Genomic DNA, 24,205 nt, shown 5'->3' on the forward strand with positions numbered 1-24,205 from the left:
TTTGCATGCTCAAGTACAGCATAAAGCTGGAAAAATGTGTAATCTCAGAAAAACTTGGTTCCTCTGAGCATTTAACATCGAATGTAAAAATGTGTTTGCTCTTGGGTTTTGTTCATGTGCCAGCAGATGACAGCCCATATTAAACCCTTAGACATGGCTGAGCCGGGACTGGGAGAGCAAAACAAGGCTCGGATGACTTGGGAAGAGGGACACCATTTCACCCCACCCGGGGGGGGGGGGGGCCTTAACCCCTGAGCTGGGTGTAAGAAAGTTCTTGCTTTTCCAACACACTTCATTCTTTTCTTTAAAGCCAGTTACATTTTGGAGCCAGCTCATAACTTAGGAAAGCTCCCTGGAGTTCTCGCCTTCCTCTCCACCCTCACACACATTCCCCACTCCCGCCCTTCCCCTAACCGGCTGGCTGCTAGGGTTTCTGGTTTCAGACAATGGACTTCAGGTTGACAGCATCTCTAAGTTTAAGTTTTCAGGTCCAGTGTGTGGAAGAGGCCTTCCTGGTGACAGCTGGAAATGATCAGGCGGCCACCTCTAATCGTGGGAACGTTCTCATTCCCACTTCTCTGTGCATGATGACACAAATCCCAGAGGCAGCCATGGGTCCTCAGACTTCAATTTGGGAGACGTAAGGGGAGGAGATAGGGGATGTCCAGCCCCAGAGTCCTACCGGGATCTTCCCCTCAGAAATGGGCTTTCTGCTTCCATAGTATCCAGCTGGGAGGATCCCCAGAGGATGGGGAAGAACCCAATGAGTTTTCCAGACCCCTGCCCCCATTAGCCAGTGCACAGGAGAACATCCTGGCCAGCAAGCTTTACAAAAATGCTTAGGCCTTTACCCCCCAAAATTCTAATTTTAATTGGTTTAGGGACGAGGGACACCTAGGCATCTGTACTTTTCAAAAACTCCCTGAGAAACTGTCAAGCTCAGCTATAGTTGAGAAGCACAGCCCCAGACCCAGGGAACCCAACGCCCTGGGAGCCGGCACCGTGGAAGCAGCCAGGGCTGCACCGTCAGGCAGGGAAGTGAATGGAGCCAAATCGGCCCAGGGCTGTGAGCACACGGAGGCCCTCAGTGCATCAATTAACTTACTGCACCCAGCTGGGGGCTGCCAAACCCAGGGAACAGCAGCCAAAGGGGCAGTCAGGCGGAGCTAGAGGGCTGACTCCGGCTGCAGCCTGGGCCCTCATTCCAGACTTGGTGGGGACTGTAACAGCTCGTGTTCCTTGTGGAGCCCAGTCCACAGCTGCCTCGGGCACCCTGGGGCACCTGGGGGCTGTGGCAATGAGCTGCTCCACTGCCTGAGCCTGCCTCGACCCCTGCCTCGACCACACCCATGTTCCCCAACTCTTTCCAAAATCATTTTTGGGGTGAAACAAGTGTTCACCATTTTTATCAGTTCAGCCCCTATGTTAAAGACACCAGATCAGCCCAAAGAAATTCTAAAGAGAAGGAAGGTGGCAAGAAAAGGATTGAGAAAGTTGAACCAGAATCCAGGGACCACACGACCGTAAGTGACCCTGCTGAACAGGATGTGACAAAATGACTGCCTCCATGGGACATTAGCCCACAAAGACTCCTTCCTGCTGATTCAAGGCAAGACCCCTTTCCTAAACATGCTCAGCTCACACCCGCATTTGCTTGTTCAATGTTCATCTTCCCCGCATACCTATTAGGGTGAGAATGCCTGCAGGTTTTATTCTCTACATCTCCACTTTTTAACATAGCGTCCGTCCTATTGTAAGTGCTCGATTAATCAAACAATAATAAATAAATGACACTAGATCTACTTTTGACAAGGTTTTAGGGAGTCCAATGTCCGTATTAAAAGCCTCAGAGTTATCCTCAGGTGTAACCCCGGGCAGATGTGAGTTCCTGACTATACTCAGAACCAAACCAAAGTCCAGATAGAGTTCTCTGGTCATGATGAATTGGATAAGAATCACACACCAGGTGACCTATTGCTGTGCTGTCCTATAAAGTAGCCATTATCTATATGTAGCTATTTACACTAAAACTAATTAAAATTAAACAGAATTAAGCATTTAGTTCCTCAGTTACACTAGCCACATTTCAAGTGCTCGACAGCCGCACAAGGCTTGAACATCTTCATCATCGCAGAAAATTCCACTGGAAAGGGCCAACTGAGAGTCACGAGATTGTCAAGCGAACAGCAATGGGCACATGTCTATCTGTTCATCTCTGGATTTCTATCTCACATCCACCCGTCCATCTCCTCCCACATCCCCAGAAGCCCAAGAACATTTCTCTGCAAAATAACCACACATCGCTGGCAGAGGATCATCTAGGCAGCTGTTCTACGAGGTAAGGCTCGTTTCCTGGCATTTAGTCTTTACCTGAATTTTAACACAGGCACTAAAATTGTACAAATTGAAAGCCCAGTACTCCACTGGGCACACTCACTTGACCAGGATTTCTCCCCAAAACAGACTTTCTAGTAAACTCTCCTTCTTGCAGTCACTGGCTTGCCCCAAAAACCTGGAGCCAACTCTTCTTGCTTCATTCCACATGTGTGGTTCTGCACAGGATTGACTGGAATGGGGCCATGAAGAAGGAAAAGGAAGCCAGAAAGAAAAAGTGATTGCCTCTGGTAAGAAGCACCATGGGCCTGGAAAACTAACTGCCTACCCGGGTCAAGGATACTTGGGCGAATATATTTCTGAAATACAAAATGTATCCAATGACTAAAAATCAGATTAATGAGCCCTGATTAAAATCAGATTACAATAGAGCTTTGTACATTTTAAAAGGACAGATCCTGTATCAAAGCAATGTGTTCGAAATGAAAATGTATATATAAAAGACTGTCTGTTTCCCAGTACAAAGGAGATATTTGCTGGAGAAACCACAATTGTAAGCTTATTTTTCCATTTCCTCTTGAAATAATTCTTATGTACTTAGGGTGGTAAGTTAGAATTCAAAACCTAAAATCCTCTTCACTTCTCAGTAGTTTGCCCTGATCACACAGTGTAATAAATAGAAGTTTTCCCCACCATTCTCCACAATTTAGAAGCCCACTTAACCCAGAGGGCAGAGCAACTCTACAGTCCCTAAGAAAGGTGTCTGAAGAAAACCACAGTGGCTCAGCGGCAAGGCTAGGTACAACTGGGCTGCACAGCACTGAAGCTGTCACTTAGATTTATTGTAAGAGCAGTCAGTATCCTCCTTCTGACAAACTTGCATTGCTAAAAATGACATCATCTCCAAGTGCAGGGCATGTCCGGATCATGAAATACAGCTTATGCATGAGTTCCAATGAGTCCACATTCTTAAGATTTAACGGCCTTCCTTTGTGAGATACATTATAAAACTCAAGCCTGTGCCGTGGCAGTGGGGGGAGGGCCCGAGGTGTGGGGTGTCCCCCAGGGCCCCAGCTAACTGCGAGGGCTTTCTGCAGGGCTGAAAAATCCATGATTAATGAAGAATCGCATTCCCTCAAAGAATTCTTTTGGGAAAGGCCATCGCTGATGCAGGCTATTTCCCCCAAATAAATTCTATACTATTCCATTCCTCAAACTTACACCATGTTTGCCGCCTCATTCCTGGAGTCAGAGTCACAGAAGGCTCCACTCCCTTCACTCCCCATGGACTCATGCTCAGCGCTCCCAAAGTGTAGGCCATGAGAACGTCTGCTGGCCTCAGCCTTTCACATGATGCTCACCACAAATATGATTTTCCGTAGTTTGGGGATCCAAATCTTTCCTTTCAGAGCTACTGAATAACTCTATTTTGATTATTTCCTCTTTTTTTTTAAGAGGAAAAATTATTTCCTCAAATTCTCCTATAAAGTCACAATAATTTCAAAATCTTTTTTTCCTGTGTTTCTCTTGACTTGATTTGCAACAACCACATCTCCCTCGTAAGGATGTCAATCACTCTTGGCTTTCTCCTCTTCCTCAACTCCACATCCTCCAGCCACTCTTCAACCTGCAGCAGCCCGTCCAGTGTTTTCAATATTGCTCTCTGATGCTAAAAGAGAATTGGCTATGACATCCCATCTGTATTTATTTCAGACTTTTGGGCAAAGACAATGGAAGTTGGCAAGCTCTTACACAGACCACACCTGTAACTTGCTGAAAGTCACTTAGAAGCTTAGATGACCCAGAGACAGTGTGAGTTTCTTTGCAGATATAAAAACATTTTCTTCCTTCAGGTCAATTCACCCTCAGTTAACAAAAATAATCTGGGACTTGAAAACAAAGATACACTTGTATTTCTTTTCTAATTTATTACCTCAGTGTGGGGAAAAGGACCGAAATGTTGCAGCATAGTTGCCTGTTCCTCAGTTATCCATGCTCACCCAATATTACTTTGTTTTTTAAATCCACATTTAACACAGTGAGGTGGACACATCTCAGTCACCTGCACTCTACTTAGGAGGAGAGTGGTTTTACTTTGGAAGATGCTGCCACACCCCACCCCAACCTAACCCACAGCCTTAAGGTTCACACAAGTAAGAATGGGGGAGAGAGCTATTTAGGAAGACAAAATGAAGTTGTTTACTTATTTGCTTTTAATTGGGGAGTGGGTAATGGAGGAGTAGGCCATTGAGTGGGGATGGGAGATGAGGAGGAACTTTAAGAAGACTTGGGGTACCCAATGGACTTTTAAGGTTAGTGATATCTGCAATGTCCTTAAAGCCATCCATGTTGCCACAGTCTTCAGTACAGTCCTCACTGCTGATGCAAGCTTGTGGGCTGGATTATTCTTAGGGAACTTGGAGGTATTCTTTACCTTGGTCAACCCCACGGTACCTAGGTATAAAGGGGCTATGGGAGAGTATGCCTTAGGAATTTTCCCAGACTAGAGGAAAGCTTGTGGGGGTCCATAGTTCCTGTAAATTGAGAGTAGTTAGAAGAAATGTCTAGGCCCAAGAAGAAGCTGCTGCCGCCAGAGGTATCACATCAGCAAATCAAACTTGCATGTCTTGAGAAAGCTCCGCTTGACCAGAAACACCATATATCCAGTCAGCCAATTCCCAAATACCAAACCGACTCTAAGCTCTATATGTATTACCTTGTTCCTTGATTTTCTAAATGAGGTCAGATATGGAACCCCAGCCAATCATGTCGTTTCTGCACTGCCTCTTCTAATGCTCTGTAAAACTCACTCCTGCCTATGAAAATAAACAGAAACCTCATTTTAAATAGAGTTGGGAGGCTAGAAAACTCACATGTGTCACCTGATGGACACAACTGACCCCACAGGAAGAGATGTACCTTGCATCTCTAACAGGAAATGATATTACTTTACTACTGCAGCAGGAGGAAGAAGAGAGTCCTCCTGCCCCATAACGGCTCAGCTAATGGGAGACCACCGTAATTCAGCCAACGAGAAGTCACTGTAATTCAAACTCAGTTTCCTCCCATGGACTCTTTGTTTGCAATAGCCTCTCCAAAGTCCCTAAAAGAGTGTTCCTCTCCTCTGATTCTCTGATTCTGAGGTGGTTCACCTTTATACCACGTGTCCCGAATTGTAATTCTTGTTGTTCCAGAATAAACCCATTTTGCAGGAGAAATATCTGACTATCTGTTTAAGGTCAGCATGCTCCGCTCCTGTGAGGCCCTGTACTAACTCCCCTGACTCATGGATTGCTTTCTCTTGAGTAAAGGACAAACTCATTACTAAATTGGGTAATTGGAAGGGATGGAGACAAATATATAGACTTTGATATGAAGAGAGGCCAAACCGACATCTATTAACAAGTTGAAAATATATACAGCTTGCTTTCCATTTCTTTAAAATCATGCTTATTTTTTTAAAGAAAAATTACATAGGTTGCATTATTTTGTTATTTTATTTAAATAAATAAAACAATCAAATCTGTGGTGTAAGTAGTGGTTCCCAACCTCGTAACAAACTGGGGAGTAAACTGGCCCACTACTCAAAGACTTCACTAAAATTGTCTTCAGTTTTTCCAAATAAAATACATAAGCAAGCATGGTATTTTCGAAGAAGCCACAAAACTAATCTTTAAAATAATTCCCTAAATTTTTAGTATTTAACTTTCTCAAAATGCAATTCTATTTTTGGTCACTGTGTCCTCCCAAAAACACTAAACCATTCTTTACAGTTATGTCACTTGAACCTTCACAAAATGAAGCTGTCTCACATCATAGAGAGTCAATGTACACTTAATTTGGCAAAAAAAAAAAAAAAAAAAGGTTTAAAGGTTACACTGAGATAGTTAGTTCAGGAATCTAAATTACAATTTACATCATTACTTCGGTTGCTTCAACTGGAATCCACCATATACCAAATCCCTCTTTTAGCTGCAAGCCACTTCATTTTCATTTAGTATTAACCATTTTTTCAAAGACTACATATGTATGTCACAATTTCCATTTTAAAAACATAAACCATGGACAGTTGTTCAAACTTATGGTCTCCATGACTGAAAACTGAACTCAGCACATGATTCTTAACAATAGGAAGAATGACAAGTTAAACACACATGCTCTCCCAAAAGTGAATCGTAATGTAAACTATGGATTTGGGGCGATTATAATGTGTCAGTGTAGGTTCATCAGTTGTAACAAATGCATCACTCTGGATGGGGAAATTGTTAATGGGGGAGGCTGTGCATGTGTGGAGGCAGGGAGTATGTAGGAAATCTCTACACCTTCCCCTCAAATTTGCTGTGAACCTTAAACTGTTCTTTAAAAAATAATTAAAAAAAAAAAAGCCTCAATAGAAAAATAAACAACTCACTTGCTCTCTCTTTTTTTCATTCATTCAGCAAACATCCTTTGGGTACTGACCAGGTGGTACCCAGGCACCACACTATGGCTTTCCTTGAGCCAATAGTTTCCCATAGGAAATGGTCATGCTTATATGGAGACTGTGTGGAGCATAACATCCAATTCTTAGTCCACTACAACAGTGACCATTCTAGGCCCAACTTAGCCAAGGACCAACTTTATCAGATAAGACCCCAAAACTTCTCTAATCCTGTTTCCTAAAAAAAAAAAAAAAAAAAAAAAAAATTGAATTTATAACATTTGCCCCTCTTCTACCACCCAAAGACTGAAGGAACAAAATTAGACAAAGCTGTGAAAACTGTGAAAATATAAAACTTTATATAAATGAAACTTATAAACAGTGTATATACATGGCAAAAATTTCCATTAAGACTAAAAATATGTGTTCCTTCTATAATAATGGACTCAATTGCCCATATGAAAGATTATGGTTGGCTTATAGTTGGTTTCTGATCACTGAAGGTGCTGAATAATGAGATCCTGATGGTCCCATGGATAAAAGCAATCCTGCTATACTACCCAAATGACAGTCCATGAACTAATTTGCCTCCCTTCAAACTGCATGGTCCTTTTTACTCTTGACAACAGACCACAAAGATCTCTGTGACAGATCTCCACATATCCTCAGAACCTGTACAGTGCTGTGGTACGTGAAGCTCAGAAACAGTTACCTGGCCATTCAAAATGGGTTGCTGCTTTTCACCTTCTCCGCAGCCTGGTCTGCTTCTCCCATCACACCTACTCAGGTCTGGCATGGACTGTGGTCAGTCTCCCGACGAGGCCCCTTTTACCCACTTCGGGCCCACCCCATTCTCTCCTCTTGCAAACCTATTTTGTACACATTGCCAGATGAACACCTGAAAGCATACCTCTGATGGTGCCCCAGGTCAGAAACCTTCCATGACTCCCCTTTGCCTAAATGATAAAGCCCAAACTCTCAACCTTGGTCATTATGGGTTGAACTGCATCTCTTCTCGCATAGATATTTTGGAGTCCTTATCCCCAGTACATCAAAATGTGACCCTGTTTGGAGATAGGGTCTTACAGAAGCAATCAAGTTAAAATGAGATCATTGGGATGGGCTCTAATCCAGTATGACTGGTATCCTAAGATAAAGAGGAAGCTTGGACAGGGAAGCACATAGAAGACGTGGAGACAGCCATCTACATGCCAAGGGGAGAGGCATGGAACAGAACTTTCCCTCACAGCCCTCAGAAGAAAGCAGCCATATCGACACCTCGATTTACTCTTCCGTGATGTCCCACCTCTAGGCCCTTCCTCATGCTCTTTCTTGGCTTATGCTGGGGTTCTCTTACATCTGCATATATTTAACTAAAATCTTCCTTCAAAGCCCTTCTAAGATTTCACCACCCACAAACAAGTTCTCACATTCCTCCTGGCTGGAAACACTTTCTTCTACCTCTGAATACCATCTGCTATTTGTACTTCTCTTATTGCAATTCTCATTTCCACCTTTTATTTGTAATGATTTCTGTTTGTCTCATTTTACCTACTGTACATGAACTTTTGGAGGGCAAAAGAGAGGTCGGGTTCCTTGCTGTGTCTCCATGGGGCCTAGTCCTGGGCCAGACACAGGCTGTGCACAAAAATATTTGTTTAATGAAACTGAGTAACCAATAGCCTTCAAATAATGAGTTTTCCGCCAATTCAAAATGGTTTATGCTAATTATGTAGCCTTAATCTAACATTTTCCAGGGTTATAAATGTGAAAAAAAATTGTTTTTACTCCATAGTAGTTTTATTTAGTATTCAACATGTTATGTATTTACCATCTCTATTGGTCTTCAGAAAAATCAGAGAGGTAAACTTACTATCAATATAAATGATTTTCTACACTGTATTTCACTATAAGTAAGTCCTCAGCTACAAAATAACTACTATATACAAATAGTGGTTTATGCATACAAAGGAATACTAGTCAACAATAAAAAGTAATTAACTATCGATACATAGTACAAAATGGATGTGTCTCAAAACCATTATGCTGAATGAAAAAAGTTTAACATAGAAGAGTACATACTGTATGACTTGGTTTCCATAAAACTCTAGACACTGAAAACTCATCTACAAAGATGAAAAGTAGATCAGCCTGAGGCAAGGTGTGTGGGGAAAAACTAGAGGGAAGGATCATAAAGAAAAGTATGAGGAAACTTCTGAGTGATGGAATGTTCAATATCCTGATTGTGGTGTTGGTTTCATGGCTCTATATATACATGTCAAAATATTACATTACACAACTAAAATATATAGTTTATATAAATTACATCTCCATAAAGCTGTTTTTTTAAAAAACCAACTATATATTTCTGCATTAGGACTGTGAAAGCAGAGTGCTAGAAAGTCTTGTCTTCACTATCCAATAATATATCTCAGTTACGCAAAACCAGCATCACATAGTTTTTTTCAGTTTCAAACTGAGGATTTAACTAAAGGGTTTTTTAAAAAATTATCATATTACTCTTTAGACACACGATCAATTATTTTTTCTCTTGGGAATTCAGACCTATATTTATTTTTGTACTTTTAAAGGTATGGATCAATGATGAAGGAAGATAGTCAGAATGGAATTTTTTTTTAAATAACCACCTTCAAACTGCCATTTTGTGTAAAGTAACACAAAATATCAACGACATAAATTAGCATTTTGAAAATCTGACAGTCTTCTCATGGATTATTTTCCCCGTGACACTTCTGACAAAAAATGTTTAGAGGATGCCGTGATATTAGGCTCAGAAAATGAGCCGCTAATAGTATTTCTGCTTTCCCTTCCATACCATCGGTGGACAGAGATCTGTACTATATTCTTCTAGTTGTTTTTTAAAATGATAAAACAGAATGACTACCAGTTATTTTGAGAATGGCCAGCAGATGACGTGACATGTTGGGATGGGAAAAGGGCATCACTTACCACTACCACACCAAGGCCCTGACTGGCATGTAAAGTTGCTGCCCCAGTTGAAAGTTATTGAAGATACAGGCCACCTGACACACAACCCAGGCCTGAACACTGTCAGGACGGCAGGCCAGATTCGAAATTCTGGAATGCTCACAATACTCAGAAGAAACTTTCCTATGTCTCCCTGCCCGAGGCACTCATTCCACCAGAATGTCAGAGCTCTCTTGTGTTGAAAGCAACGGAGCCAGAGAAACATTTTAATGGTGAAAAGATCTCCCGGTGAAGGACTAGATTGCAAAACTCACCCCACCCTGAGTTCTGTCGCAATCACTGCCACAGCTTTTGGGCTCCATTTTCAAGATTTATGGAAAAGCCTCAGTTAGCAGAAAAACAAGTAGCATTTTCACCACAAAAGTTTAGAAAAATTTTAGGCCAGTATCTCAAGATCCTTTAACAGCATTTCTGTTGAGATGTTGGAAACAACTTGAAGCAAGAGGGAAACCTCTAGAACCTTGTTTTAGAATGGACTGTGAGCTAATCTCTATAAAAGATCACTGAATTAGGCCCATTCAGCAGACACTGTTCGGAAAAGTTAGGAAAAAGGTGAGAAACTTCATAGCAAATTTCCTCTCATCTAAATGACCAGTGTGAGAAGGCTCCACCTAAACCATTGGTCTCTTAACCAAATTTCTTTTAACCAAATGCACAGTAGAATATATTCTCCTGAAAGGCTAACATTGCAAAGAATAACTTCTAGGCATATTCTCTAATCTTCTAATATTTTCTTAGGTGGAAAAAAGTAAAAATAGCAGCTGGGCCCCAACATATCCAGAAAAGTTTGCTTCTTCAGTATTTTCAAACTAGGAATTTGGTTAGTTTGAACCCTCCCCATGTTTTTTTCTCCCAGCACCATTACCACTTTAAAACAAGAAGGAAAGAAAAAAGTCATTGGTGACTTTCACTTTAATCAATGTGAACTACTACCACGTTTAAAACTACTACGTTCTTCTCTTGATCCTCCCAGGAAAATCATCCTTCATAAGGAGAAGTCACAGTTGCATCATTTTGTCAAGTGGTTCCATTGCTACTTTTAAGTTCCAAAAAACTGCTTCGCTAAGAACAGAAGCAGGTAATTCTGAGTAGTAAAAAAGTACTATAACTAATAATAAATCAAACACTTGGGAGACAGTCTGCATGTAATCTGAACACTGGTAGTCTGTCAGTTTGAGATTTTAAAAAGCAGTATGTAGAGCACTGTAACCGTGGCACACACTGCCTACCGCACTATTCATACTAAGAAACATTAGTAACATTTTAATATTACCAACATGAGGAAGAGGACTTTTTTTCTCCTAAAAGTAAAGAATTAAAGCAGCATATTCGTTTCTGGGTGAAAGATGGCCTGGGATCCGCAGAGTTCACCACCACCACTCACAGCAACCGAGAGCATCGAGCATCGGCTCACTTCTCTTTGTTGACACACCGCGGGCTCTCAACACCTGCAGAACCAGCAGTCAGCGCCCACGGCCAGGTGACTACTGCAGCCTGGACCTCGAGGCCGCAGCAATCACTTACCTACGTTCCCTGACGAAGCTCTACTGCTGACTCTGCTTCCGAAGCAGTTTCTGAAAGTTTTAATTCGTGTTTAAAAGTCGATTTTAGTCATTACATCTTCTTAATTATTATCGCAGTTCGCTGAATTTATTTCATTCTTTAGCACTCCACTCTGTCTCTAACATGTCAGGAAGCATACATTTCCCACTCAAAGCCCTGAAAGATCAGACCACCCTACAGGCAACAACGCTCCAAATGAGCAATGAGGACGGGAGTGTTCGGTAGCCATTCCTGCTGAATGCCCCTCACACGACGACAGGGCGCTTTTTCAAAGTTCTCTCAGCTGTGTCCTCTATCCAGGAATGCAGAGATGAGGGAACCGTGGGTCAGAGAGGCCTCGGGACTTAACGCGGTTACACAGCGCCGGAGGCGGAGGGGATGTAGGGCTCAGGCCAGAAGCCAAGTTTTCTATCTCCTCTTCCAGAACACATTGGCCACAACAGCCAACCTGGGTGGGGCTACCTCAGGGGCTGCCTGGCCCATTCACCTCGCCTTTTCCACCTACCTCGGAGTGTTAGTTCATTTGCCAAGTGCCTACCTGGTAGAATAGAACAGCGGAGGAAGACTAATCAATAAGACTAAAACGGGCTTAACAAGAAGCAAACTGTTTCTTAAGGTCATAATCTCTATTGAATCTCATTAATTTTTTCTTAAAGATAAGAAAGGGAGTAAATGTAGCTCATAAGCATAAAGTTCTTTTTCCGAGACCCTTCTCTATCCTACCTAATCTTCTGGCTGAGCTTGTGATGAGAAAAAAATAAAAAATAAACTATTGTGGAAGCGTTCTGGAAATGCCAAAAGGCTCTACGACATACTTTCTTATCTACTGGGAACCTAGGGAGGGGAGCAACTGAATGAACAAGCTTGGAAGGTCTGAGAGCCTAGGGAAGCTGACAAAACACAGGAAACACACCAGTGGCGGCAGGAGGCTCTTGGGGGCTGATGCCTCCACACACGTGTTTGCAAGTGTTCTCCCACGCTAGCTCACATTGATGCACGTTTCCTTCACTGCCAAGGAGCAAGGATCATAGGAGCCAATTAATCAGAAGATGTTTGTATAAAAGTTGAAAGGGAAAAAAAATCCCCCAAATCTACACACACAAGAGGCATGTTTTCAATTAAATGGAATTTTGTTCCTGGAGATGCAGAAAATGTAGAATTGGCTCTAGAAGATGTAAGCCTTTATTTCCGCCCCCCCCCCCCCCCAGTATTAAGTGTTTTTGTTTGTTTGTTTGTTTGTTTGAAGAAGAAACAAAAGAAAAAGGTTTTCCTGGCTGAGATTGCTCCCTAATCGACAATTTTTCTTCCAGCTGAATGACCATCTGCTCCCCTTAGAATCTGAGGATTACAGGAGTTCTGGAAACTCAGCACTTAGGGCTCACACCTGCTGCAAATTTGCAAATTCTTAGTTTGTCTTATCGCAGCAGCACAGGCTCCTCCCGTTGGCCCCATCCAGATCCTTCCCTCAATGGATGAGTTTTTTTAAGTTCTAATAGGAAAAATTCAGCTGAGATGCAGCACACCCAAGAAGGGGGTGGGGTAGGTAGGGCTGGGTGCATGCTGAGAAGCCTGACTCAGTTTCGGTGTCAGAGAGCAGGGAGCTCCAGACTGCAGAGCCTCAGCCCTGAGCTGGGATGGAAACAAATATAGGGAATAATGCTACCTTACATCTGGGATCCTCAGATCCCACAAGGCACCAGCAAGGCAGCTGCTCCACACACAGGACGCTCCCAAACGCCTCCAATACCAACAACAGTCACCTGGACCACCACGAGCTGAGTGGGAGGTTATGTAACTACCTGGAATTACTGCCATGAAGCATGAATGATGCATGAAAGAAAACAATGCCTAGTCCAAGAATGAGAAAGATGTCGCTGTTTCTACCACTGGTATACCCAAACACCACCAACCTTCATAGAGGGGCTCTAGGAAGCCTCATGCCCTCATCTCCTCCCTTCCCACCAGAGGTGCCAGCATCACAGCGCGCTGAGGCAGGCAACACACACACACCCTCCCCCTCCCTCCCTCCATCCCTCCCTCTCTCCTTCAGGGTCCTCATCCCAGAGCATGGGTTTAGACAGCAAGGGGCTATGGGGGAATGGAGTGGGAAGAGCCTAAGTCTTGGAAATAATAACCGGATTTAGATCTAGGCTCTGCTACTTCGTAACTATGTGCCCTCCTGTAAAGTGGGGTTAACAACTCCAAGCATTGCTGTAAAGATGGAAGGCAATGAATGCAAGGCCGCTCATCAAGTTACAAACAACTATGCATTCCAGGGAGATATTCTCCCCAAGTCAGGCCCTGGATACTGAATACTGTATTAAGGCCATCCTGCCCAAAGCCCATAGGAAGAATTCTAAGCTGCTCACATTCCCAAAATGTGTCCCCCAAACCAGCTCTTGTCCAAGACAGACCCTCTCCACGCTTATGTGCTGCTCCTGAGATTGCAGACTCGGGTGTGGACGCGCCAGGACCGTCCCAGTGCTGCCTGGGCGGCTGTGTGACAGTGAAAGTCTGCCGAACGCGCCGAACTGCCAGTGCGTTTTATGATTAATCAGAAGAACTCCTCAATGCAATGAAATTTTAAGACTTTTGGCTTTCTTATTATGAAAGCATAAAGTAAAACAGCGACCTCAGAGGGGAAAAAAATACGTAGACTAATTAGGAGTAAATAATAAATCACTACCATCCTCCAACTCTGTGCCACTGTAGTCCACTGCAGCTGCTCCCTCCCTACACACTTCCACCTGGTAACTCCTCTTCCTCCTCAGGTCCTCTCAGCCACCCTTAGGATTAGCTGAGGGAAGGCAAATCAGTTTCTGTTACAGCAACTCTCCGGAACCCAGACCCCACCTCACATCTAGTGCCAAGCACGAAAGAGGGAGAGAGACTGACAGATCTCGAAATTCCAAAGTGACAGAAAATCTTCAGGGAAAATTAATAATTCTTACACACAAGAATGGCATTACTAATTCAAAGGCATGGGCTTAGAGTTGTTTTTCTAGGAGCACGGTTTTGACACTATCCCCTTGTGACAAGTCTCAGGGTGGTACCTGAGCTCAGGGATATATGTGTGAATGTCCTGAAGTGGCCAAACTTATTGGCTCATTCGGTTATACTCCACAGCACTGGCCTTACTAATATTCCCTTTAAACAACTGTCCTAACAACCCAGAAAAATCAAATCAAATCAAATCTGCCAGTGTTTTATTAAAATAATAAAACCTCTATAGCATAGTGGACAGTGTGAAAAATGATGCAGTGCATTGCAGCAAAGGACTCAGTTAAGAAATCCAAGCACGTGTGCATACATGCACACACATGGACAAACAGTTCTCGGTCACTTTTATATGGAAATTGCCTTCCATGAAAGGTGTCAATGTTCTTTATAGCTGAGTACCATGCAATCTATTGAAGGCACACACTAAAACACATTTCTCCATTGCTATAGGGACAGAGGCCAGACCACAAAGGCCAACAGCCTTATGTGTGGAGGCTGCTTAGCCACTTACCATTACGTGACCACAAAGAAGTCAGAGAATATCTCATGTCCATTTCCTCATTGGTAAAATGGAGACAATGGTATTCATCTTGAAGGATTGTCACAAGAATTAAAAACTAATATATAGAATAAAAAGTCCTAACACAATGCCCGACACTCAGAAAGTTCTTTAAATTTCAGAAAAATGATTGTTCAAAATGCCCACACACCATATAAAAACCCTCTCTGCTCCTAGTTTCACATATTGATACCCAAATCCACAATCTGTAATCTAAGGCTCTTCATATATGCAAACAAACATTGTCTAAACTTTCCAGAAATGCCCATGGAGGCTTAGCACCCGATGACCAGGCTAGGCACAGATGTGTTCCTATGGTTTGTGTGGACTTCCCCTCCAACCCCTTGTTTCCTAGCTGATGCCCACCTCAGTTTTAATATACTCAGTCTCTCCCTTTGGCTTCTTCACTTCTCTCCTAAAACATGCAGAGTTCTCTCTCTCAAACTACTTCTTCACCTGCTTGGCTATTATCAACTCCCTTTTCCCACCAAAGCCTTTGAAACACATTTGATTCTTGAGTCACTGGCTTCCTCACAACCCATTCCCTTAATCTCACATGAGCTACAACATGCCTGTACCCCACTGCTACTTTCCACATAAGCAGATCTTTTTGCTGGCTAACTCATCTGGCCTTTCTGGATCCCTCGGCCTCCTGGGCTTCACCTTCCGGGGTCTCTGAAAATCTTGCCTTTGCTCTGTCCCCTGGCCTGGCTTCTCTTCCTCCTTTCCCTCCACACCACAGTAGCCCAGCTCTGCTACAACTCTATTAAGGCCTCTTTGGCTGACACCGGCCATTCCTAAACACTCAACCATCAGTAGCTACTAAACTGCCTTTCTAGCTCCAGCATCTCAGCCGAACACTAGGCCTATACGGCAGGGTTCCCCAACCCCAGACTGAAGACTGTACAGTTCTGTGGCCTGCTAGGAACCAGGAGCACAGTGGCGGAAAAAGGATCTGTATCTGCAGCCACTTTCCAGCGCTGGCATCACTGCCTCAGCTCCACCTCAGATCATCGAACATTAGATTCTCATAGGAACACTGGTCCCTGGTGCCAAAGAGGGTGGGGACCACTGCTATAGAGGCATACCTCAGAGATACTTCGAGGTCAATTCCAGACCACCACAATAAGGCGATATTACAATAAAGTAGTAACCTTTTTGCTGGGAGAGGGTCTTGTCTTCAATTTGTGAAAAACGCAGCACCTTTGCAACCCAGCAAATATGGTCTGTCTATACTCCTAACACCACTCAGAAAGTAGCCCTCGGCCACTGTAGGATAAGGTTCCAAAGAACCTTCATTTCCACAGGTCTCAGGTTTTAAGGATTAAATAATGAAGATCACACCTGACAGTACCTATGAATTGAGAGAAGTTACTCACACTTCTGGACACAACGCATCAGAAACACCTGGGAAATTCCATGTTAATTAAGTCATTCCTCTTTAAGTGTAAAAGAAATATTTTTTCCCTTTGCCTTCATTCATCCACTAATCCTCAAAATTTAGCAAACACTAAAGAAACAGAAAGAAAAAGGTCAAGAACTAAATTAGCTGCTTAAGTCAACTTCAAGATTTTCAGCTTGATCAGCTAAAACAATCTTTTTATCTTTTGAATTTCACACTTACAGTGCAGTACTTAAAATGTAAAAACACACTTGAATTATTTACATAGTTATTACTAAAAAAATATGGAGGTCGCTTATTTTGGTTTTGTTTAATAAAACAACAGAAACATCTGTCATTTTTTTTAATAGCAGTGTTTGTTGTCCTTCCCATTGGGTGGCAAAGATACGCTCCAACTGCCTTTCATTAACCTGCTGATCTGAAGATGGTTCGTTTCCCATTGAAGATTAGTTTCATTGAGTTTTGGTCAAATACAACAATTAAATAGTCATTTGATTTTTTAAGCACTAAAATAATATCAGAAAAAAAATTAAATCTTTTAAATGAAAAGCATTACCTCCCTAAATAAAAATTTATTTCTGAGTTGTCACAAGTGAGCCTTAAGAGTATAGCAAACCACAAAATGCTGTTCTTGTGTAAAACAAATGAAATATTCCTGACTGACAATTCTAATTTTGAAGAAATCCATTCAAACTGTATTGAGAACTTACATGTCTCTACGACAATGTAAAACTCTTGGTTCTTGTTGCACTCACTGCTGGCCGTAGATTCTGAGGTCTGCATCTTACGGACTAGAGATGCAGGCTGTATGACTTCCGCACACCTCTGACACTCTGCGCAACGCAGTGTGACAGCCAGAGATCCCACTTCAGGCTTCTTCTCTGTGTATTAAAAAGTGGGGATCTCTCCTAAGTTGCTGGCCTAATAGGAATTACCCCTTTCGTGTTTTAAGTTCCCACAGCAGCTCGTGGGAGGGGGTGTGTGATTTAGGGGCCACTTGCACCTCACATGCCTGAAGGCTCATCTAACTACCTTCTGGAATGAGGTTTCCTGGAGTACAAGTTTCAGTCTGTCCCTTTGCTTTGCCAAAGACAGATCCGCCTACTGGCTATTATTCTTTGCTGTAATGACAACTGTGCTCTAAGACAAACAACTTATTCTTAGGGGAAAACAATTAATTTCAACCATCACATGTGTTCCCCAACAGCCATTTGTTCACATGGCACATCCTCTGATATCTGACTTACGCGAAAACACAAAGACCTCCCGGATGACAATTGAATGAGTGAAATGCATTTAATGAAATCTGAACTCTATTGCATCCCTTCCTCTTTTTTTTTTTTAAGATGGTGAAATCTTTATAAGCAAAAAGATGATTAATTCTTCCCCTTGTCTTTAAGAACAATTTTCTCTTGACAACTGCTTTGCCAATCCCGAAATTTAACTTGAAAAAAACAAGACGACACACTCCTAAGCAAGTTATTCCGGGGGCTTTAGAGATCTACAACACTGGAAGAGGTCTGTTTTATGGGGACATCTGGACAAAACTCGTCTGTTTTAGGACAGTCAGCTAACCCTACATTTAAACATTTTTAGCTGTATACATCTTGGAATCTATGTGCCCCAGTACACACAATATGGATCTAATTAGGTCCAGCTGCCTTATGTTAGTAATAAAATTGAAAAAAAAAAAAAAAAGAAGTGAGGGTGGGGGCTTTGTTCACCCCCTCCTGTGCCCTGGTGATCACAAACTCGCAAGTCGTGCGCATCTTCAACTTAGGGCGACTCTGCTTCTTAAATACCCCGGCGTGCCCGGGACCCCGCTAAGAGCTCAAACTTCTCAGCTGCGGAGTTTTCTCCCGCTCTGGAAGAGATTTACCGACTGGCTGGAGCCCAGCGCCCCCACCCCACCCCCGCCGTCCGGGCCGCGGCGCGCCCCGCCCGCTCCTCGGCTCCAGAACTTACACCAGCGCTGACGGGCAGGGCATCTGGTTCCAGGCACAGTTGTACTGAGCCTGAATAAAACTCTCACTTCCCTCCAGCACAGAGCAGCTCACATTTTTGTTCACGATGTACGCGCACCAGTTCCTGGGGTGGAGAAAGAGAGAGGGAGAACAATGAGGTTGGGGGAAAGGGGACAGGCGGATACAGCAGCGGACGGAGCCAAGGTCAGGGAGGTCGTGGTCCCTGCGGAGGCGGGAACTCCACGAAACAGACCTCCGAAGGGTGCGCGGGTGAGCCTTTGGGGAGTGCACTTTTTCCCGACCAGAGACAGAGAAAATCACCCAAAGTCCCAGGAACTCCAGTAATTCTTGGGAGTTTTCTGATCGCTCTGCTCTGCGGGACACTCCCTGCGCCCCACGGCCCGGGCGGCACCCCGCTCCGACCGCGGAGCGCACAGCCACCCGAGAGGAGGCGCTGCCCGAGGCAACTCGAGGGGAACCCCTGGTTACTGCTCGTCGCCCCTGAGAGCTCAGCTTCAGGGCCTGGCGACGGGTCGGGAGGGGCAGGCGGGGGCCTGGGGCTCTGGGAAGGAGCCTCGCCATCCGCGGGGCTAGGAGGGGGGCCGCGCACTTACTTGTTCTTGGATCCGGGCCTCGCGGGGTGCCTGGGCTGCGGGCCGGCGTGGCACAGCCCCGCGCCACCCAGGGTCAGCAGCGCCAGCGCCCAGCGCCAGGGCGCGCGGGGCCGGAGTCCTGTCCGAGGCCACATTCTGCGCGCGGCGGGCGCCCAGCCTGCGAAATCCAAAGCGCGGAGGGTCGGGGCGAGAGCGCAAGGCTGCGGGCAGCCGGGGCGCGGCGGGAGAAGGCTGGAAACTCGGGCGCTTCGCGGGGCCCCACCGCGCTACGCGGCCGCCCCCTCCCGCTTCTCGCTCCCACTTCTCCTTTTCCACCCCGTGCGCCCTCGCTTCTCTTCGGTCCCTCAATGACGCACAGGTCCCCCCCGGGTGCCGCCCTCTTTATTTCACTTCCCTCTCCGAAACGTGACTCTCCCTCCACCACGTCTCCTGTCTCCAGTCCCTTTGCCTCTCGGCAGGGGGTTCGGGGTGAAAGGGCTAAAGGGTTTGGGAGAAGGGTCTGTCACAGAATTTCCAATTACTCTTTCCTTTGGTCTCTTCCCAGAAGCCGGGCAACTCCGCCTCCCACCTTCCAACTGGCGCGCCCCCAGCCCCTCGGGAAGTGGCCGCAGTCGGTGAGTCTCGGTCCTCACGTCCTGCCTGGGTGCCGGCTTCCTAGGGTGAGAGGGACATCTTTATCAGTCCTTTATCAGACGCGACTCGGATTTCCTCCTCTGGCAAGACTGGCCATTCCCCCACATTGGGATTTAGGAGAGTTTAGGGGGAAATGAACAGGATCCTCTTCTCTTTCTTTACCCAACTCTGCCTTCTCCATCATTTAACGGTTTCCAAGTCCACGTGAAGGGGAGCAGGGGACAGTAGAAGCTACAGTCCCACCGCTTTCTAACAGCTTCTGAGCGGAGCAGCGGGTTCTGTTATTTGCTCCACTAATCTTTGAAAGGCAATCTCGGACTCTGCTGCTAATGTCCTCCTCTGAGCTTTCTCTCTGTATCGATATTAAAGCCATTTACTTCACACCAGTCGCCTCTGCTTCTTAACAGTTCAGACGCTACTAGCCATTTGTCTTTTCACTTGCTTGTATATTTTCTGCCTATTCATGAGTTACATTAATCTCTACCAATTTTTGGAGGGATAGGGTGGGGGAATGAAGCAACTCCGCAGAAGAATATTACATAAAATACAGAAGAAAGTGTTGTATTCTCAAGGTATTGGAGCGAGCTTTGTATTCGAGTTAACTTTCTGCATCTAATGGACGCTAGCATGAAGTTATTTGCACACTGCATAGACTAACTGTAATATCTGTGAGCTCACAGGACGCTGTTGGCTGTGAGTTATGTGGACAATATAGCTTTGCTGTCTGTGTTCCCTGCTTTACTAAACGAAGCCATTAGTCCATTTTATTTCTAATATGCTTTGATGGGGATATTGGGCCTTTCTCTTCTCTAGCCAGTTCCATAAGTAGAAACTTTGCAAGAGCCAAGCAGAAAATTATACCATGTAAGGATATAGTCTGTCCGTGAACTCTCTAAATAGAAGATCATACAAATAATGGACTGACATCATCTCTGCCTTCAAAAGAGCCACCCTGAGGGGAAAATAAGAAGAAGAAATAAATGCTGTCTTGCGTAACCAATCCGTATCTTTCTGTGTGACTTCACTATCCTCTTTCTAATGCAATTTTTGTTCATGAAGTGTCATCGGGAAGAAACAGGACAGAAATGAAGGCAAGTGACAGAAGGAAAAACTGGAGGAAACACACAGGTGTGTATGTCCACAACTAAAAGCTAACAACCATAACTTCTTTTCCATACAGGCAGTTCTCAAACTTGAGAGTAAAGTTGAACTGGTCAAGTCAGTCAAATCTATTTTTTTCCATTGAATCAGTTATACTAGGAAGCCGTATTCTAGTCCCAGAGTTTGAGGACTAACTTTTCATGAGATGGTCACAATACAATATTTAATCATCTATGAATGGCATTTATCAGTAAATAAATTTTATTCTGAGCATCTGTTCCATGGTAGGCATTGTGCAAAAATGTTTGGATTCATGAGTAAGCCAAAACTGACATGGTCTCTGTGTTTACAGAGCTTTCAGGCATTCCTGTGCAATGAAAGGTATAAAGTTTCTGATGTACAGTCAATTACGTGAGATAATATTTGTTACATGTGTTTCTCTAGACACAAACCTGTACCTGGGAAGTTGGAAGAGGACTGTGGGCTCTCAGGAAGACTTGAGGCTAAGATCCCAAAAGACCCTCTTTCCTTTCTCTTCTCTAGCCAGAGGAAGAGAGGAACACATCAGACTCAGGAACCAGAGAGCCCTCTAAGAGGCAGAGAGAAGCTTCCTGAGGATAGAGAGCTTAAGCACCTTAGGAAACAGACTAATTTGGGCAGGTCATCTGGTCCCAGCCATAAGCAATAATTTGGACATAATTGACAGAATGCTACAAGTGTGAATTCTTTATAAATTGTCAACTACCTTAAACAAGCACTTGAAAACTCAGTTTCCTATAACAATTGAAGGAATTTCTTCTACTTTTAAAAAGTGCCCCCGTAGTTACTTACACTCTTGACTCTGTGACCAACTTACCTAAAACAAAAATGCAAAGTAGAACTGCTTCTTCATATAACCTATGCCCTCACTGTTGCTGATGGTAAAAGATGCTCATCAGGCTCTGTACTTGGGGGCAATTCTCATGAAGCAGTAAGCTAGCTGGGCCCCAGTAGACCCAGACTCCCATTCAGATGCCTCCATGAAGGAAGATGGGTGATCATTACAGAAGCAGCAGGCGGGTACATTTCCCCCACCCCCAAGCTCAGTCATCTGGGCACAAGACATTTGATCAAGATGAACTGATTTTGCATTGAGGATGTGGTCGAGAGTCATAAGACTAGCCTGGGCATCCTACCCTTCTCATTCCTTATTTTCATTTTCTAGAATTCAAAAATATTTCCCCCTGATTCTCGATGTACTTTTAGGTGCCTTTACTGCTTCTCTGAGCTGCCTTTCTACTGATGGAAAAAGATAGTCCTTGTAGACTGGATACCTGGAATAAATTTTGATTACAAAGCAGTACACTCTAAGAAAGTGTTTTACACATTGATAAGTTAGTGATAAGATGCCCTTCATTCTTTTAAAAAAAAATAGTTGGTAGGGAAAAAGAAAGAAATGTCTGAGAAAAATTAACTGGCTGCACTGTCTAGCTTGATCACTGTTTTAGAATGCTAAGTGTCAATTTGTGAACAAAAAGACCATATACTAAACCTGACAAGCTCAGGGAGACCAGCATGGCAGGCTCTACACATTGAAAGAACAAAAGTAACCACATAGAATTGTCTGAACATAAAAATTCTTAATAAGAAGCGGGTCATGGCAGGCAGTCATATCCTAGGCCTGTAGCTTCCTTAACAAAGGTCAATCTTCACCTTAAGTGAGCCTGTCTATTGTCTTTTTACATCTAAGATAACATACCTTTGAAAGGTTTGAGTAATCTTTTCCAGACCCCTCAGGGCACACCCACCACCAGAACTGGAGATCACAGAACCCCTCATTGTTAATTTGTTCCCAGGCATACCATCTCTATGTGCTGTAAATGTTAATTATTAACTATCCTGTACCCAGCAATGTAAAAGAAGCATGTATCTCTCTTTTTACTTTTTATCCAACCCCAGAGGTAACCCCCGACCTTGCTTTCTCCTACCTCCTTAATCTATCACCAGTAGGTTTTATGTAACCCTTCTTATGTCTCCTCCTTTGATTCTAATGTATTAAAATAAACTGTAAAACTGCACTTTCCCAATCTGTTGAGATTTTGCTTCCTGGCAATTTGCAGTTGTCATCGGTTGGGCTCAAATAAACTCAAAAATTCTCTACAGGTTGGACGTTTCTTATGTTGACAGGTTGGTGCAGTTTTGTGTAGCTGCATGTGACATAGGCATTGTATTGGACAAGGCACCTGCAGAACTCAGAGTCCCCAGACTTGAAAATTTACAGCTACTTTCCCGTCTTGTTAAAGGCTTTGCTCAAGTAGACTGAACCAGAACAAAAACAATTGCTCTCTTCAGTTTTCCTTAACATACTTATTTGCAAATACCCCATTTACTGTTGACAAGGAGAAAATTCTGAGACATCCTAAATTAAGTTACAGCAGGTTGGAGGGTGGAAGGAAGAGACAGGAGAGGGTAATCAGTTCACAACTGCAGGGCAAAACCAACAACAGAGGCTCGCATTCCTGAATGTATGTTGGAACTTTGAATTAATTTCCAGTTGATTGTTTCCAGATTATCTAAAGAGAATAGCCCGGAGCCACAGGACCCTGAAGCTTCTACTACTTGCTTACATTTGAATTTTCCAATCTGTTGCCCACAGCCAATCTGTCACTGTGGGGTGAGGTGAAATCCTGGGTCACCCGGCGGTATGAGAGAAGAGGAGGTGAACAGTGGTCGGTGGCGTTGTTAAGTTATTGTTCCTGGATTTGTCCCCACTGATGCAGTGAAGAATTACAGGTCGGCGAGATTGAGAAAAAGTAAGATTTATTGAAAGTACATTTTAGGAGACGGGCCACACTAGGAAAGGCTTCAGTTCTGTGGAATTTAGGAGATAAGATAGTTCACCCAAAGGGAGAGGCGGGTTTCCAGCCAGGAATGCTGCAACAATGCGGAGATGGGAAGGTCTGTTTATATTTGGGGCATGATGGGTGATGGGAGGGCCTACATGATCCATATGTGAGGTCACCTTGACTGATGGCTGCTGTATAACTTTGCCTACTGTGCATGTGCTTACCCAGAATTCAGTCTGTTATAATTAGATTCATGAACTTTCCAGGCATAGTCATGATATTATAATGGTAGTACAATGAAGATTAAGTTATGGGCAGCACTTTCTGCACATGTGTTTGTAACTGGTTTAGCCAGCAGTTTTTATGGCCTTTGTGCTCTAGGATTTGGGCTAATTAATAACCCTAAAAGGGAGGTGTTTCTGGGAGGTCCTTAAGGAAGGTCTTCGAGGGAAGTTTCTATGGTTACAGAGCGGGGCCTTGGTTCCTTTGTTCCCATGTTGCCCATGTCTAACAAATACACGGGAGCCAAACTCTCTTCCTTTTGGACCCAGCATCTTTCCCTGAAATAGCCTCACTTTGCCTTCTACCATCCTCTTTCTGATCAAAGTAAATTATTTCAAAACAACTTTCATCTTTCTTCCCAAAACTGTTTTCATAAGAGTGTCACCTCCAGGATTGCAGATATAATTGTCTCCTCTGAGTAGCTGTGCTGCTGATGGTCTAGACTGCATGCCCCACGACCCGTTTTTTCTTGCTAGCAATGGCCTAATAAACCCTTTCT

General features: G+C 43.8%; 1 protein-coding gene across 3 annotated transcripts in view; it reads right to left on the minus strand.

Moving 5' to 3' along the window:
- The window catches only part of EMILIN2 (elastin microfibril interfacer 2), a 53,588-nt gene extending 34,417 nt beyond the window's left edge, over positions 1-19,171 (minus strand). For 2 of the 3 annotated variants that reach the window (XM_016156939.2, XM_016156929.2), the window contains exons 1-2: positions 18,866-19,171; positions 18,253-18,375 (exon numbers count right to left, since the gene is read on the minus strand). In XM_016156939.2, coding sequence (XP_016012425.2) covers positions 18,253-18,375; positions 18,866-18,999 — 257 coding nt within the window. In that variant the 5' untranslated portion in view covers positions 19,000-19,171. Of the gene's footprint in view, positions 1-11,287; positions 11,692-18,252; positions 18,376-18,865 lie in introns of those variants that run through there. The other variant, XM_036229881.1, reaches the window with a different exon arrangement.
- Between the last annotated feature and the right edge of the window lie 5,034 nt (positions 19,172-24,205).

Source organism: Rousettus aegyptiacus, unplaced genomic scaffold (genome assembly GCF_014176215.1).
Source record: "Rousettus aegyptiacus isolate mRouAeg1 unplaced genomic scaffold, mRouAeg1.p scaffold_m13_p_12, whole genome shotgun sequence".
NCBI lineage: Eukaryota > Metazoa > Chordata > Mammalia > Chiroptera > Pteropodidae > Rousettus > Rousettus aegyptiacus.